General features: G+C 39.0%; 1 protein-coding gene across 3 annotated transcripts; it reads right to left on the bottom strand.

Annotated features, from left to right (window-relative positions):
* Window positions 1-1710: 1710 nt before the first annotated feature.
* On the bottom strand, window positions 1711-15134 carry tdrd3 (tudor domain containing 3). 3 transcript variants are annotated; one of them, XM_040133917.1, is made up of 14 exons: window positions 14928-15134; window positions 13796-13880; window positions 12671-12736; window positions 11709-11869; window positions 10375-10516; window positions 10124-10195; window positions 7725-7874; window positions 7115-7267; window positions 6359-6536; window positions 4939-5064; window positions 3409-4364; window positions 2780-2905; window positions 2447-2582; window positions 1711-1962 (listed from the first exon to the last, which is right to left on the bottom strand). In XM_040133917.1, the coding sequence occupies exons 1-13, from the start codon at window positions 14963-14965 to the stop codon at window positions 2466-2468; spliced, it is 2370 nt and encodes a 789-aa protein (XP_039989851.1). In that variant the 5' UTR covers window positions 14966-15134; the 3' UTR covers window positions 1711-1962; window positions 2447-2465. The 3 variants fall into 3 exon arrangements, with proteins under 3 accessions (XP_039989851.1, XP_039989858.1, XP_039989866.1); XM_040133924.1 differs by lacking the exon at window positions 14928-15134 and adding an exon at window positions 12395-12572 and having other exon boundaries at window positions 13796-13813; XM_040133932.1 differs by lacking the exon at window positions 1711-1962 and having other exon boundaries at window positions 2503-2616.
* Between the last annotated feature and the right edge of the window lie 317 nt (window positions 15135-15451).

Raw genomic sequence — 15451 nt, 5'->3', positions numbered from 1 at the left:
ATTGAGCAATAGTGCCTGCCTCTCATGATCCATTATAAATGGAGATACAATCAAACTGAAGCTGACTAGATAAAACCTATCAAGTCCAAACATTAAAAGTGAGTTGCTCTCCCAACAATCCCACTGTAAATCCTTTCGCGTAAAATCAAGCCATAAGATTGTTCGCAGAATGCTGGATAATTGAGAGCATATCTAACGACTGAGGGTCTATGTGAAAAAACAAAATCACAGAAAAAACATGCACAGTATTTGAAGCTTTAGCTTTACTCTGATCACAGTATCAACAAGATTGCATGTGCACTCTGCAGTTACGTAAACATGAAAAACAAGATGCACTCTAATCTGTCCTGCCAGCTTTCACGGCCTTTCACTTTCTTTGGTCTAACACTTTCTTTACAACGAACAAAATGTCATTTAACAGTAACATTACACTTACACTGGCTCACCCATTTAATGTTAATTGTGGCTTCATTAATATAATGGCCCTGATAGTGAGTATCTACTCACAGCCCGAAAACTGTTTTGGATAGGTTTTCTTCAAAAACCCCCTGAAATAGCATTTTAACAAAGTTAATATAGAATAAATGACTATTATTAATTTCTTAAAAGATTATAAAACTTGTTCCAAGCCCCCTGCTTAAATCTTAGTGTTGTTACCTGAGTCTCTCTCTGTTACGCGAGGATTTTCTCTTTGATAAGAATCTATCTACACTTGTCAAGTAATACAAGTGACAACAAACTGACCATATAACCCACAGTATCAACATTTGTACACAAAATAACCTTACATTTATTGAATCTAATGACTAAGGGACCACAGGGCCTCTGCCTAATATTTGTCAGCTTAACATTTCGTAAGTCTGAGAGAAAAATATACAATATGAAAAAGGCTTAATTCCTCCTACCAAAATATCAGTTTATCTGATTGAAAATCAGTCCTTCATGATTATCTGGCCAGTGTGTCATAGTCAGTACACAGGAATGCTTTCAAGAGCTTCACTGTTAGTTCCTCCCTAACAGATAGGTTTCCATATTACCATCCGTTAATTATTCATCTATGCTCACTTGGGGCCTAAGTTAGAAAATAAAGCAAATCCTTTGGACCAGTGATACAGAATAGCACGGCGACCTCGCTGCTGAACCCTGGTGCATTGTCCATTTGTCTCCCACTGTTGGTAAGAGTGAAATTGGAGCTGAGGTGGAGATTATTTTTTGATGTATAAAACCTCTCTCGCACAGCAGAGGCCCATAAACAGCCAGTACATTGGTGCGTGTGCGGCGCCTGACGAGCTAGGTACAGTCCCTTTTGTAATGTGCAAAATGATATCTCTGCAGTGTAACCATCTCTATTACAAGGGGAAGAGATTGTCTTACGCTTTGGATTTGCTTCAGAGAGCACAACAAATGAGCTTGTGATGCTTGCTGTGGACTTGTACTGCCTATTTCTATCCACAAGAGAAGAAATGACAGATGTTAGCTATACTAGAATTAGCAAATTTGGTAGCAGATTTTCACAACATCATGTCATCAGTTAAAATGAACTCATATTAACTTAGTGACGAACTAAAACTAACTGCTAATCATAACTACTGTCAAGAGCTTAAAAATAAACCAAGGACCCCTGAGAGGTTTCTTTTTTCGCTTTGCATTAGTTTATTCATCATTTGACTTTGATAATTAATTAAAAATAAAACACATCAAAACAACAGATCAGCTACATACTATAACTGTTTATTTTAATGCATCCATTTAACAAATCGTCACAACATATACAGTAGATATGTCTTTAACAAAAACAACAGGTGCTCATGTCAGTTTTTCTTTTATTTTGGCATGAGGTCCAAGCCCTTTGGAAAGTCCTGTATGGCCTGACAACGTGCACACTTAAAAATTCAGGAAGCACTCTGGATTGTTGCAGAAAGTGACATAATCTCTGTCGTGGAAGGATGTGGAACAAGCACGCTGATGGATGGAGGAGAAGAAAAAAGAGATAATTATTAAATAAATATACTGAATTAACCGTGTTTGGACTTTGATGGCATCTGGGCATCTTGTAAGATAAGAAAAGCTGCAGACCTTGTGAAATAGTTTTTACACAATGCATGGTGCGGCAGAAGCAGTGGAAGTTAAAAATTATTATATAAAATCAATTTCTACATAATTTTTTTTGTTTTGCTGTTGATTGGAGACAGTTTCTAGTATGTATTATATGCAAGTAATAATGCAGGAGACAAGGTTACAGAAATGCCTACAAACTATTTTTGTACAGTATATAATTTCACGTTTACTGTATAATTCAAGACTCCCACCATGATGAGAGTAGGAGGTTATGAATAAAAGTATTCCATATTAGAACAGGAAGATTCATCACTTTGTACACACACTGATGTTTGATGTTTAATTATGAATGAAAAAAATATACAATTTCATATATTTCATTACTTGCCAGTGTAAACGCAGTCACATCAATCTCGTGCCCTGGGTGGCTGGTAATACTGCTGTGTTGGTCTCGTGCGTCTAGGCTGTCCATCTCCCCCACGGCGAAACTCTAGTGAACTGTCGTAGTAACCATCATCTTCCTCCTGCCATTGTACATTTGATATGGTTGTGATGTTACTGTGGGTAATCAGATTAGATGTCATTCATATTTTCTCACCTTTCCTCAACCCACTTGAATGCAGTTTAATTAGCTGCTTTCACTTAACATCAACCAACACATTATGATCTTAGAAATTATGGATGGTAAATTCTGTTATTAATATGATTTCTTTCTCCTTACCAATACATCAGCAGCAATAGGTTTGATGTTATGCAGCAGGACCTCTTCGCAATTTCCATAATCACTAAACACAACCACAGCTGTGGAGCCTGATGGATGCACAGCATCTATTCTGGCATGGTAGAACTTCATACGCACACCAAACCATAAAACCACAGACGGAAACAAACAGAAAACATATCATTTTAATACAAACATGTCCACGTGTCAAGACAAGACAATTTTAATTCAATTAATTGCAACATGACAAACAAATCTAAGACTCTGTCAACACTGTCACCGAGAGAAAATGAGTCACAAATACACTGATTATTTTTTGATGTCATTTAACATGCTTACTGTCAAACAAGACACATTTGACATTTCTTGAATACCACAGTGTATACCAGTGAATTGTCACTGTAGCAGATTTAGTTATTTTTAATTCTGCCACAAATTTTGGTCTCAGTTATCCAATATTTAGTACTTACTGTAGACAGTTTACATGTCACATCATTTGTGTACATATGTAATTTTTTTTTTTTTTTTTTTTAGTGAACTCTCTCTAACTTGATATACAGTAAGTTGAACGCATAATTCTTTCAACAATTATCAGCTATTGCTATGTTACCAATCCAGGAATAACATACCTTGCTGTCTTCCCAGTACAGTGCCAGGCACTGGTCTCCAGGTTTCCAAGCATGTTCCACAATATGACTTTTCTCTGGTCCTCGAAGACCTTGACCTCTACCTTGTCCTGACCTTCTTTTAGGTCCTGAGTTATTAGAAGTGGTTTTCTTGGGGGGCGGTTCCTTGTTGGTGGGACAAGACGAGTTTGTTGGCTTGATTGGCCCAGTTCTTTTGTGTTCCACATCTCCATTTTGGAAATGAGAAGGATCCCCTGTCATGATCCGAGAATCGCGTGATAACCCCAATTCTTGCGATGTCCCTGAGCTTCCTCCCCTCAAGTTAAAGTTTGGTGGCCCACTATCCCTTTGTCGGTCAAGGTGGTCTGAGTTTGGCCGGTCAATCTTCCCCTTCCTCCTGCTGATGTTGGTTTCTTCAGTTCTGTCTGTACGCTTATTATTTCCTCTTCCTTCCACCTCACTTCCTGCAGAATTCGTCAGTTTAGATGCGGGTACATGGTCTTTTACCCCTCTCCTATGAGACGGTCCAACCATGCTCCCACCACCGCAATCTCCATTTCTGGATCGCTGGTGGTAAGAACCGCTAAACTCCATCTGCTGCTGAGGTTCTTTTGAACGTGTGAATGTAGTCGTGAAAGAAGAAGGAAAACTCTGCTCATCTCGCATCTCCCTCCTGTCATTCTGCGATCTGTCTGATGTACCTCGTGGCCATCTCTCCTGGCCCTTCCACTGCTGGGTGTGAGCTGATGTTTGGGAGATTGTAAAGTTAGAGAGAGGCTCATGGCCAGGTTTGGGGAAATCAGTGTCCCTGTGGAAGCGAGGTGGTCTGTCATTCCTTTGTTGCCTATGGTCATAATGCGAGGAGAACTTGGTCTGAGGTGTGTCTTTGGAGTAATAGTCTGAGTTGGAGAAATTTGCTTTACTCTCATGATGTCTCTGAGGTGCCTGGCTCTTTGGCTCTGAGAAAAAAGAAAGGGCACTGCAATCAAAAACTCTGGCTAAACAATATTGAGATAAATAATAGAATTAATATTGACAAGACCACATTACCATGTACCACACACAGTTATCAAATTTAGATTAAAGCTCACTAAAAACACTCAACAAAAACATGAGGGGAACAGTAGTAAATAAAAAACAAGAAAATCATAAATAGAATTGCCCAACCATATCATCTTTGGTCAAAGACAATCAAATATTGAAATATACAGCAGTGGAAAAATTACCTATGTAGCCCAGTGCTACATAGGTCTTGACACAATCACTGAATTGAGACATTTAGACAACCTGACTTAATTCCCCTCAGCTCACAAACAGATAGCCAGATAGCAAGATAGCCATCTGTCTGAAACCAATCATGATTCTGTCCATGTTGATGTACTGTTAAGAACTGGCTTGAAAAAGTATACCAACATCACCCATGTTTAAAATCACGGAATGTGTTTCTTCCTACAATACATCAAGCAGAAACTTAAAGCTTGACTGCTGTGGACCTGAGAGAGTTAAGAATGGAATCTGGACCTGTTCACCCACCATCAATGGAGAAAACTCCCATCTTGGATTCCAGAAAGTCAAACAGAGTGCTCGGTCCGGATGGCCTTCCCCCTCCTCCTTCCTCTTCATCTTCATTTCTGGACCTGCCTCTTCCCTTTCCTCTGGCTGAGAACAACCCAAAAATAAGATTATGTAGACCCAATTAGGAACATTTCATCGATGAAACTAGATGTTTTAAGGTGTAAACCCTCATTTTAAACCTGAACTGAACTGAATGAGACATTTTACTTTCGCTAAATGTGAGGAGTAATATAGGGACACATAAAAACTTCTTGAAGATTCGATGAATTTGAAAAGGTTAATATTCTGTAGCTGACTCAGGGGATCCATGTAAACAACAACAATTACAGCTTACAGTTGTTGTCCCACATGGTTAAATAAAGTAGAATTACCGCCTCACGGTTGTGTGCCTACGACAACCGGTCAATTTTCGGTTTACATACATGTCTGTCCAGACTTATATAATATATGTAGTGAAGACTTTGAAGAAATTTAATAAAAAGGTATTAAGTTTATTTTTTGAGTTGTGATATAGGGATATATAAATACAATTGATTTGACTTGGGTTTGTTAAGATCTGTTGTTCTTGTCCTGCTGTCTACTGTATTAGTCTGTAAGATCATTGAGAGAAACAAAAAATACAGTCAAACTCCTTGTATGCGTTTACATGCTTGACCAATAAGGCTGAATCTGACAGAACGCATCACTTCATCATTTTATCCTATTAGAAATTTGTGTGAAATTTTGTCATGATTAGTGTATGAATTCTTGGATAATGACCAAAAACGTGTTTTGTGAGGTAACAGTGACCTCTGACCTTTGATCAAATTCTAAATTGTTCATCCTTGAGTCCAAGTGAATGTTTGTGCCAAATCTGAAGAAATTTCCTCAGAGAAAATGGAACGGATGTAGGAAGGGACAACCCAAAAAAATAATGTTTCCACCCACGGCCATGTGCCGGCGCGAAGGCATAAAAACCTTGGAGTTGTTAAGTAGGTTAGAGTGATGGAACAAGGTTCAAGTTGCTGCAAACTGATTGTCAGTACTGAAACAAATCCAAAACAATGACTGCAAGTAAAGTAGAATGTCCTTCTTTACGGTGTGCTTGGGAAAATAGTCGGCAGTAAAGTGTATATACAATTTGTGGTAAATGGACTAAAACAAGCCAAACCGCCACTGTGTACCTTTTAACTACGCTGTAGGTGATTTTCACTGCATTGAAAGGACCTCCACATCACTCCCCCGACCTAACTCTTACTCTGTAGAAATTGTTTCAGGCTATGGGGCAATTTTCAAGCTTAAGTGGGCAGCAGGCAGCTATGTGTGTGAGTGCGTGTGTGTGTGTGTGTGTGTGTGTGTGTGTGTGTGTGAGTGTGTGAGTGAGTGTGAATGTATGAACCTCTGGGTTGGGGCTTGTTAGATTCAGCTACCACAGGGCCAGGTCTGCTACCAGAAGATCCTGTCAGTAGGCTGTTTAGTGCCACTTCAAGGTTGTTGTTATTATCCATCAGAGCCTGCCGAGCAGCCTCCCTGTTAAAACCCATCTCCATGATGTCTCTCAGAGCACGTTCATCCACCTACACACAGTACGGGATGTGATATTAGACACAGAAGTAAGCTTCAATGGGACAGAAAGATGGAATGGATGGAAAGTGGAGGAAAAAAAAAAAAGATCCAGAAAGACCTCCCCTTTAAAGTGGCCCCGACATGGGTATCACTTTGAGTTTTCTTTTAGGTTGCATTAGTATAGATTCAAGTTTAAAACCATAATTAACACATTCCAAAGCCAAACACTACAATATCCCGTTCCATCCTATTTTTGTGTTTAACCCAAAGCTGATTGAGTTCAGCCTACAAACTGGCAGGTCACAACACAAAGCTAGACAAATGGACTGCCACTTGACTGGAAAAGCTGACCAGACCTCCAGTCAGTTTAGATTCCTACAATAACATAATCAATGCCCCCCCCAGTCTATGAGCCATGAAATAATGCTTCAGTCCAGACCAAAGAAACCAAAGAAGAATGCAGAACAACTTACAACCTTTTAAATTGCTTTGTGACAGTGAATGGAAGTCTCAGTGATGTGAGGTAAAGCCACCACCTCAACTCAGGCTTAAATTGTTTTACAGGTTTGGACCAAGTTTGACTCCTCACCAGCTCTCGGTAGTTTCCATCTTGTCTGCTTTCAGGTCTTTCAAACCTGTCTTCTCGTCTCCTCTGCTGATATGAGTCTCTGCCCCGGGAGGAGGAAGCAGCACTGGATAAATTACTGCCTGCATTTCCTCCACCTCCAAACGTGCGGGGACCCTAACGAGGAAAAGATTAGGATCAATATGGTTTTTTAATTTGAAGAGTTACTTGAATGTCAAAGGCAATCAAGGTTAAGGTGAATGCCGATAAGGAGCATGTATTTTTAAATGGTCACCAAATGAAATAGATTGTTAAAAAATTGCAGTCAACAAGAAAAACAGCAAAATCTGTTAACCTGGCAAGATGAGTGGTCCTGGAAATCAAATGTCCACCATTAAAGGTGGGAAATTAAACTAACTAACGCTAACTCTGAATATTACTACAATTTGTTGCGTAAAACAATTATTGTATGGTGTAACAGTATAATAGATTGCCTCTATAATACACAATATATTGTGAGACAAAGCAAACAATTACAAAATGGTGCTTAATATAATTAAATGCACTGTAGTTAACACAACCATTTCCATAAGATGTAAAAAAGACACAGAACCAATGTTAAGGGTTTACATACCTCTTTGGTCTTGGCCACCTCAGCAATAGCTGCTGTCCGCTGCTTTTCAAACTCATCATTCTCGTCAGTACTTTTGACCACACTGTGAGTCTGGAGAGTCTTCCTCTGGTCTAGTTCTCTGCTGTCTACTTCATCCTTCCTTGCACATTTCTACAGGGACCAAATAGAGAGAGTAAAAACATGTCTCAAAGGTGCTCCTCAATCATGTATAGTCCTTTAAGAAAGGAATCAATGCACTTGATAATTTCTGCATTTTGCAGAATCACATTAGAGTCATACTGAAGTTACCTGCAGTGTTCAAATTACACTCTAAAATTTTGTTGTAGCAACCAGTAGCAACTCAAATCCCAAACCTGCCTTCCAGCCCACGGTTAATGTTTTGAAACTCAACTGTGAGCTGTATTGAGTTTCAAAAATATCAACAGTGACTTCGGGAGGAATGAGATGGAAACACCACACTTTCTGCAGCTGTTTCATGACAGTAGAAAGTGATGGTTCAGTCAAAGAAGTCTGCAACTGACTGGGGCAATGACCTTTCCTTCTGAGCAGATTCAGCATCTTTGTGTTGCATTGGCAATCCCAGCAAAGTAAAGTCATAGGCGGCAGGATTAAAAAGCCAGCGGAGACTGATCTGAAGACAAGGAAAATGGGCAGCTGATAAAAAGGATGCCAAAGATGCCAAATGTATTATGTGTTAAAAGGATAGTTCACCCAGTTTACAATAAAAAAGACATTATCACAATAAATCCTGGTGGTATCTAGCTATGCCAATACTCGGGATTTTTTTTGCTCAGGTTTTTGAGATTGCCACCGCAAAAACACAAACCTGGCCTGTAGACTGTTTACTATTTTTTATATTTGGTGGAACAGTTACCAAACATGAATGTCTGTGAGCTCTGTAGATAAGCCAGGCTGACGAACACATGGGCAAACTGATTTTGAAAGGGCGAGGCATATAGAACTAACACCTATCTGCATACCTTGATATCGTTAAAATTGACTGATAATTGAGGTAAATTAGGGCTGAACGATGTGCAAAAAAATCATAGATTATTTTGACAGATATTGTGATTGTGATGAGTCATGATTTTACTGGCAATAGTAATTTTTGCATTTCATTTTCACTGAAAAAAATACAAAAGTGACGATTTTGTGAATTTTTGCAGGGATCTGTACCAAACAAGCATGTGCCCTTACGTCTGTAGAATACGGTTTGTAGGCCAGGGCATCTCTGTAGCACCACAATGCTTAATTTATAATGGTATGAATTTTACCTTTACCAAAAAATTGCAGCTCCTGCAATTTGGATATTGCACTTGGCCATATTGTGATGTCGATAATATTTCAACTAATTCTTCAGCCACAATGTAAATATGGTGACTTAAACCTGCATGCTACTTTCTTTCAGTGCTCTCAGGTGTACCTTGAAAGTCTGGTGAAAATCTTTTCAGAGCATGAGGCTAATAATTCTATTGTCTGATGTACACTAAATTAAAGTCTTCAGGGGAAACAAAATGTCCAGAGAAAAACCCACCAACTCATCTCACTTTTTAAAATTCCTGCTGTGAAGCATGAAGGCGGCAGCTCCATACTGTGAGAATGCCTCTGAGAAGTAGGAAGTGGGAGAAGTGGAACTGATTGACTGATAGAACACAGAGCCAAGGAAAATGCAGGCACAGATTGAAGAGAATCTGCTTCAGAGTGCTAATTGCCTTGGAACAGGGTAATATTTATATATAACAACCTTAAGCAGACATTCAATCAACACTAGTCCTGGAGTGACCCAGCATTAGAAATATAGTTAAACTGAAAATCTAGAAAATGTTGAATGAGAATTCCTAAATTCTCCTCATCCAAATTTACAAAGCTTAAGCAAATTTGGAATTCAGAGTGGGTGAAAATCCAAAAATCCAAGTGTCAAGCTGATACGGCTCTATCCCACTCTGAAACTGTGACCCCGCAAAGGAAGTAGTGACTCAGGCTGAGTAGTTTTTATGAGAAATTACTGTGTTTCATTTTCTGTAAATAGCAATGAAAACCAAAAAATGTGTAAAAATTTAAAGTGGTTTAATAATTTCTCAAGGGACTCATTTATTATTTTTCAGATAGAATATTGTCAAGAAAAGGGACATCAAGGCCAACTCCTGGAGCCAGGCCTGGGTCAGGCTACTCGCATACATTTCTGAGCTGTTACTGTCAATCAACAGTACCCCTGACTTCTATTAAATCACTGGTGAAGTCTTATTTTCATAAACTTGCATTTTCCTGATTTTATGTTTTTGTTATTTTATTTTATATTCCTGCTTCTGGTTTATTGTTTTCTTCCTGTGTTTATATCAAATAAGCACATTGCAACTCAATTTGAAAGGAGCTCTATTGTAAATTTTATTTTTCCTTACCTGTCCAAATGGCACAAAAGGAGGTGGTCCACCTTCTGCTCCAATGTTACTCCTGCTGTGTTTTGCCAGACTCTGCAGGTTTAATGGTAAAGGAAGATCGTTCTTACAAGCAAAGAAAAAATATTATCCTAGCAAGAGTAATCTAGCAAGGTGGTGGCCTTTTAATACAGAATTTAAATGATTACCAACATCTGAATTCCATATTTTTTAGCAAAAATTAGCTGAGCCATCATAACAAAATTGACCCTCACCCTTTGTAGTTCCCATTTCTCCACCATGTGATCAACCTCTCCTCCAAGGACAGAGATTTTTGAATCATCAAGTAGCAGAAGACCATTTTTAACCTGGACTGTACCAAGGAGCTTTACCTTTGTTCCAGGTGGGGTATTAAGACTGAAAAACAAACACAAAAAAACAATAAAAATGTATTTATGAAAGTATGCTTCATATGTTTATGTTTAACCAACTCTTAAATTGTAAACACATTCAAGGGATTAAGACATTATAACTGCGTATAACAAGCCCCTCACCCTACTGCCTTACCTATACCACTTTATAAATCATATGGAGCAGCGCCAGGGGGCGGGTGGCGAGGCTAGGAGAGACTATTAATAATCCCAGCTGCTCACCCATCCTCATGGTAAATTAAAAGCCCCTCTATCTCATCAGGCCTGATAAGGCCTCTGCCTCTCTCATTACGAAAGCACAGGGACTTAGAGGGATTTCCAGCTACTGATGCCGGATGCCAAAGCAACAATTAGGGATTTCACTCAAACCTCTGGGATAGACGCTAGCGGCCTCATGATAGCGGCCGATGCAGAAGTGAAGCCCTCTCTATCCTCGATTCAATCACGCACAAGCGCATACATCCAATCCTACAAACACACTATTCACCCTCTGATCAATGTTGCTACTTAATGCTTGATTGTCATCCCTCTATCAGTCTCACACAATGAACAGTTTTGTAATCCATCTCGTCCTTCTTTGCCACTCACTCATGGCCTCACGCACACTAAAGCGGACACTTTCATAAGAAACACTAACCACCGCTGTTGGTAGCCAGAGTGTGTGTGCAGCTCATAAAGAGGGGATTTGTTCTGTTCTCTCCTCTCTTCCTATCAGGAAGTCAAGGCCCACATTCTGGCCACTCCACCTGTACAGACTGGGTTGTCTCCATGGCAGCAGTCACCAAGGCCACCGTTGCTGGGATGGAGATGTAATTAAGGCTGGAAATTGTTAGATCAGCTGCCACCGTGTGGAAATTGCAGATAAAGGGAAAATTGAGGCATGTGGTGGGGTGAGAGTGTTGACAAGGAGGTGAAGGAGAAGGGTGTGTGCAGAATCTTACACATTTGCTTTGAATATATGGGGAACTGGCTAAATAACACCCTGGTTTGTATCTGTGTTGCTACTAAAACTTTATTTTTTACAATTATTTATTTTTAAACCAAGGTAACTAATGTGATTTTTTTACCAGTATTAAACAGTGATTTTAACCTTCCCAAACAATTGCAATACAGTACATCCAGTTATTTGCAGTAAACTTAATATATTCGTAAATTTAATAAAACTGTTATATGGGTACCTGATCTTAGACAGGTGTTTAAACTCCAATCCAACACAGGTGGTATGCCCATCTGTCATTTGTAGACGCAGCATTCTAGGCGCACCCTGGGATTCCTCATGGTCTTTAGGAGCTGAGATGTTCCTCACCTTCTGCACCTGGAGAACACATGGACCCTCCAACTGGCCATGTGCAAGAGACAACAAAAGAATTCTGGCTTAGAAGCCAATTCAGCGACACGTGGGGAGGATTGCAATAGTGAAATACGAGCAAAATCGAAGGCATCTCAAAACAAAACAAAACAAAACAAAAAAACCTCTCTCCATTTGGCATACCACTGTCAGCAGTGGTTTATTTATTCCTCTAAACTGCTTAATGGCTTACCATTAATTTCACAGTGACTATTTTATTTAAAAGCAATTATGAGATCTATCCACTCAAATAATGATTTCTATTTTAGTGAAAAGAAATGTGTAAAATGTGTAAATGCAATCTACATTAAATACTACAATCTGTATGTAGTGTATTGTAATTTTTAAACCTCAAATGGCATTCACTCTTTCAGACAAACTATGCACTGTAGAACGCAGAGTGCAGAGTGGCTGAGTGGCTGAGTGTATGACCAGGGTTACATGAGTGCCCTTCTTATTCTGAGGCTGAAAGGAGCCGGGGTTAAGCTCATAAAAAAAATGACATGTTTTAATTACATGTCTTAATCCTCTGACAATATATGGAACATTTTCTCTCCAGCTGCTCAGCTCCAGTTTCACAGGTGAAGAAGCAGTTCTTTGATCCTCGTTTGTTAGTGTGTTAGGGCCATCTAGTGGCACTAGTAAGAACTGCATTTCAAATGTTAATTTCATCATGCAGTGAAGTGGCTTTCAGCTGTAAAAAGAAAACAATGATCACAACACATCATTTCCCAATAAGTTTCATAAATGTAACACTGAAATGACCAAATAAGATTTTCTGGAACCACTCACCTTCTCAGTTCTTCCACTATTGATATCAGACGGTAGGAATTTTCTTCCAGTAGACCTAAAATCACTCTGCAAAGGAGATACTGCTTAATTTAAACGAATTAAATAATGTGAGAGGCATAATGAAATGAATAATGTAATAGAGTTTGCCTTCAATAAATTCCAAAAATTTATTAACCTACACTGTACTGTGCCTCACATGTATTCATTCACATGTTAGGGAGGAGCCGCTGTACCCGCAGTCGCAGAAATGGACATCATGGAGCCAATTCAAAGCAGGCAAGTAAACATTTGGCAACTCTGCAGTACTTGCAGTACCATATAGTATATATTATAGGGTGTAATAGACGATTTAATATGTAGTTACATGGATTACTGAGTTCAATCAAAATTGGTTTAAAAATCTTACTGTTTTTAAGCCCCTACATGCTCCAGTGCAAAGTTACTACATGTTGGTTCAACCAGGTAAGCAGTAATAAGTCCAAGGGCAGGCTGAGATCTTTTGGCAGCAGGCCAACATTTAAGGTCAAGGCTTTTGCAGTAAATGCAACTACTGTATGCTCTAGAATTGTCAGCTACTGTAGGTTGGGGAATCAGTATTATTGTCTTATTTGCATTCCTTATAGGCTCGCATACTTAGAGAAGAGCATTACAGGTTCTACAACTCTTTGTGATTCTTCTTTACTTGTTAAAGTTTTTGTGTTTGCATCTCGTCTGTCTATATTACCCTTTTTTGTTTTTGAAATGTAAAAAATTATTCTTATCATTAACATCATCATTATTATTTTTTATTAACTAATCATAATGGTTGCATTATAGTTGTCTCTATATGACATGAAAATGAATAGGTCGGTGGGCAATGGGCTGGATTTAGATTGCTTATTAAAGAAGAAAAGGGAGATAATTTGATGTCAATGTGCATGATACTCTGTCTTATTAGAATGTACGGTAGCTGCGTACAATCAGTGTACATTTGAAAAGCAATGAATACCTAATAAATTACCACAACCTTTAAAAATCATTTCCCAAAACAGTTTACATTGCAAACCCAAATACAAAGCAGACTCATCTTAAACTGGAACTACGATAATTCATATGTAAAACTTTAAAACTAAAACTAAAACTTACGTCAAGTGCAATACGAATAATGTCACTGTGTGGTATTTTCTCAGCAGATCCTTTCAGTTCTGCTATGCCTTCATCACTGAGGTACCTGTAATATGACACACAAGGTGGAGAGGGAAGTTGATGCAGTTAGCGGAAGTTTTCTAGAAGTAGGTGAGCATGTCTAGCCACAATAATGTTGAAATATTAAACGTTTCAACAGAGCATCTATCCACAGCTGTTCAATCGAAAGAAATCGTATAGCGTAGACAATTACGTCTAAAACACAGTTCGGTTAACAACTAAATAAGGCGTTTTAACAATGTTAAAACCTTTGAATTTTTACAATTTTCTCAGCAATTTCAAATTAAATTTGTTTCACCACCTGATAAGACTTAATCGCGTATTAGTAAGGATTTATTTTACGGCGGGAGGACCGGTGATGCAGAGTTAAGCCCTCAGCATCTTTGGAAAGGTTATACCATGGGCCAAAAACAGGACCCCCTCAGAGGCAATGTTAAATGTCCTTAAATTTTGACGCATCTGTATAATATAACACTACTAACTGGGTTTAATTTAGCCTAAGAGAAATAATGTAAACTCCAGTAACCAGTAACTCCAGTAATCCCATTAACAAATATGCAAAACTGGAATGGGGAAATGTTTGTAGTCGGATGTTTTGTAGACGAAGATGGGCTACAGTCAGCACTCTGATACAGCTACTGTACAGTAATGCCGGCTGCCATCAAGTTCTGAATTTCAAAAGCACTTTAAGTTTTTGACTTTAACCAGGTCGGCGCTCGAACGACTGCCTCCGCTGGTATCTTTGACCACCCCTGCATGTGACATTATTACTACTCAACAGTTAACGCAAACTGTAGCGTCAACAGTTTGTATTATGTTAATGGTATGCTATGTGTGTATTAGCTAGCTAACATTATTTATCTCGCTAGCGCCTCAGCGAGTGAGCCTTGTTTTCGCTTTCGGTAAACCGATAACCTTGCAACAATCAGCACAACTTAAAGTGGCCGCGTGTACTTCGGAAACCTTGCGAAAATCGAATGTAAAGATATAATAAATAGTGCTATTAGCCAAAACCAATCTGGCACCTCAGTAAGTTAGCTAGCTCCCTGACATTAGCTACCATGCTACGTACCAGCCCTCTTTCGTCAGGGAATCTGTCAAATCGGTCATTTTCGTCCAAACCGTAGATGTGTAAATAACGATACCAGTAGGTTTACAATGAGCACATGTGGATAATGACTATCTGATTCTGTAATGCATATTCTCCTCCTGACAACGATAATGCTCGCTAATACGCAAACCGAACAAACCTACGTTACGTAGGTTCTACAGGTATGGCGTGTCGGGAGGGTCAAAATACTTTCTAATATTTCTATTGCGTTTTTTAAATCTATTTTTTTTTGTGGATAGGTTTTCAGCTTAGATTAGGATATGTAAAAGGCTTTGGTTGACTTGCTTCAGAAGAAAAGACTGTGAAACATGCAGTGGTAAAGAGCAACCTCTTCTTACTGTGGGACTTTCTGATCTCATGGCGAATTCAGTGAGTTGGTGAATTGCCGTTGTAATATAGATGGAGTTGCATCTGTCGTTGTTAGGCTTACTTGGGACAGGCCAACGCCAGTCCGAATCTAGCCATCAGAGTTAATTGGCTCCCAA

The sequence above is a fragment of the Xiphias gladius genome, chromosome 1, assembly GCF_016859285.1.
Source record: "Xiphias gladius isolate SHS-SW01 ecotype Sanya breed wild chromosome 1, ASM1685928v1, whole genome shotgun sequence".
Classification (NCBI taxonomy): domain Eukaryota; kingdom Metazoa; phylum Chordata; class Actinopteri; order Istiophoriformes; family Xiphiidae; genus Xiphias; species Xiphias gladius.
Note: the sequence above shows the minus strand (reverse complement) of the source record. Positions and strands in the feature narration are given on the sequence as shown.

Bases quoted from the DNA above. Each gene is read 5' to 3' on its own strand.
- tdrd3 (XM_040133917.1), bottom strand. From the start codon at position 14,965: ATGACCGATTTGACAGATTCCCTGACGAAAGAGGGCTG. The intron at 10,196-10,374 runs GTGAGGGTCAAT...TTAAACCTGCAG, and splicing joins AGAAATGGGAACTACAAAGG to AGTCTGGCAAAACACAGCAG. The intron at 2,583-2,779 runs GTAAGGAGAAAG...GTACAATGGCAG, and splicing joins CTATTGCTGCTGATGTATTG to GAGGAAGATGATGGTTACTA.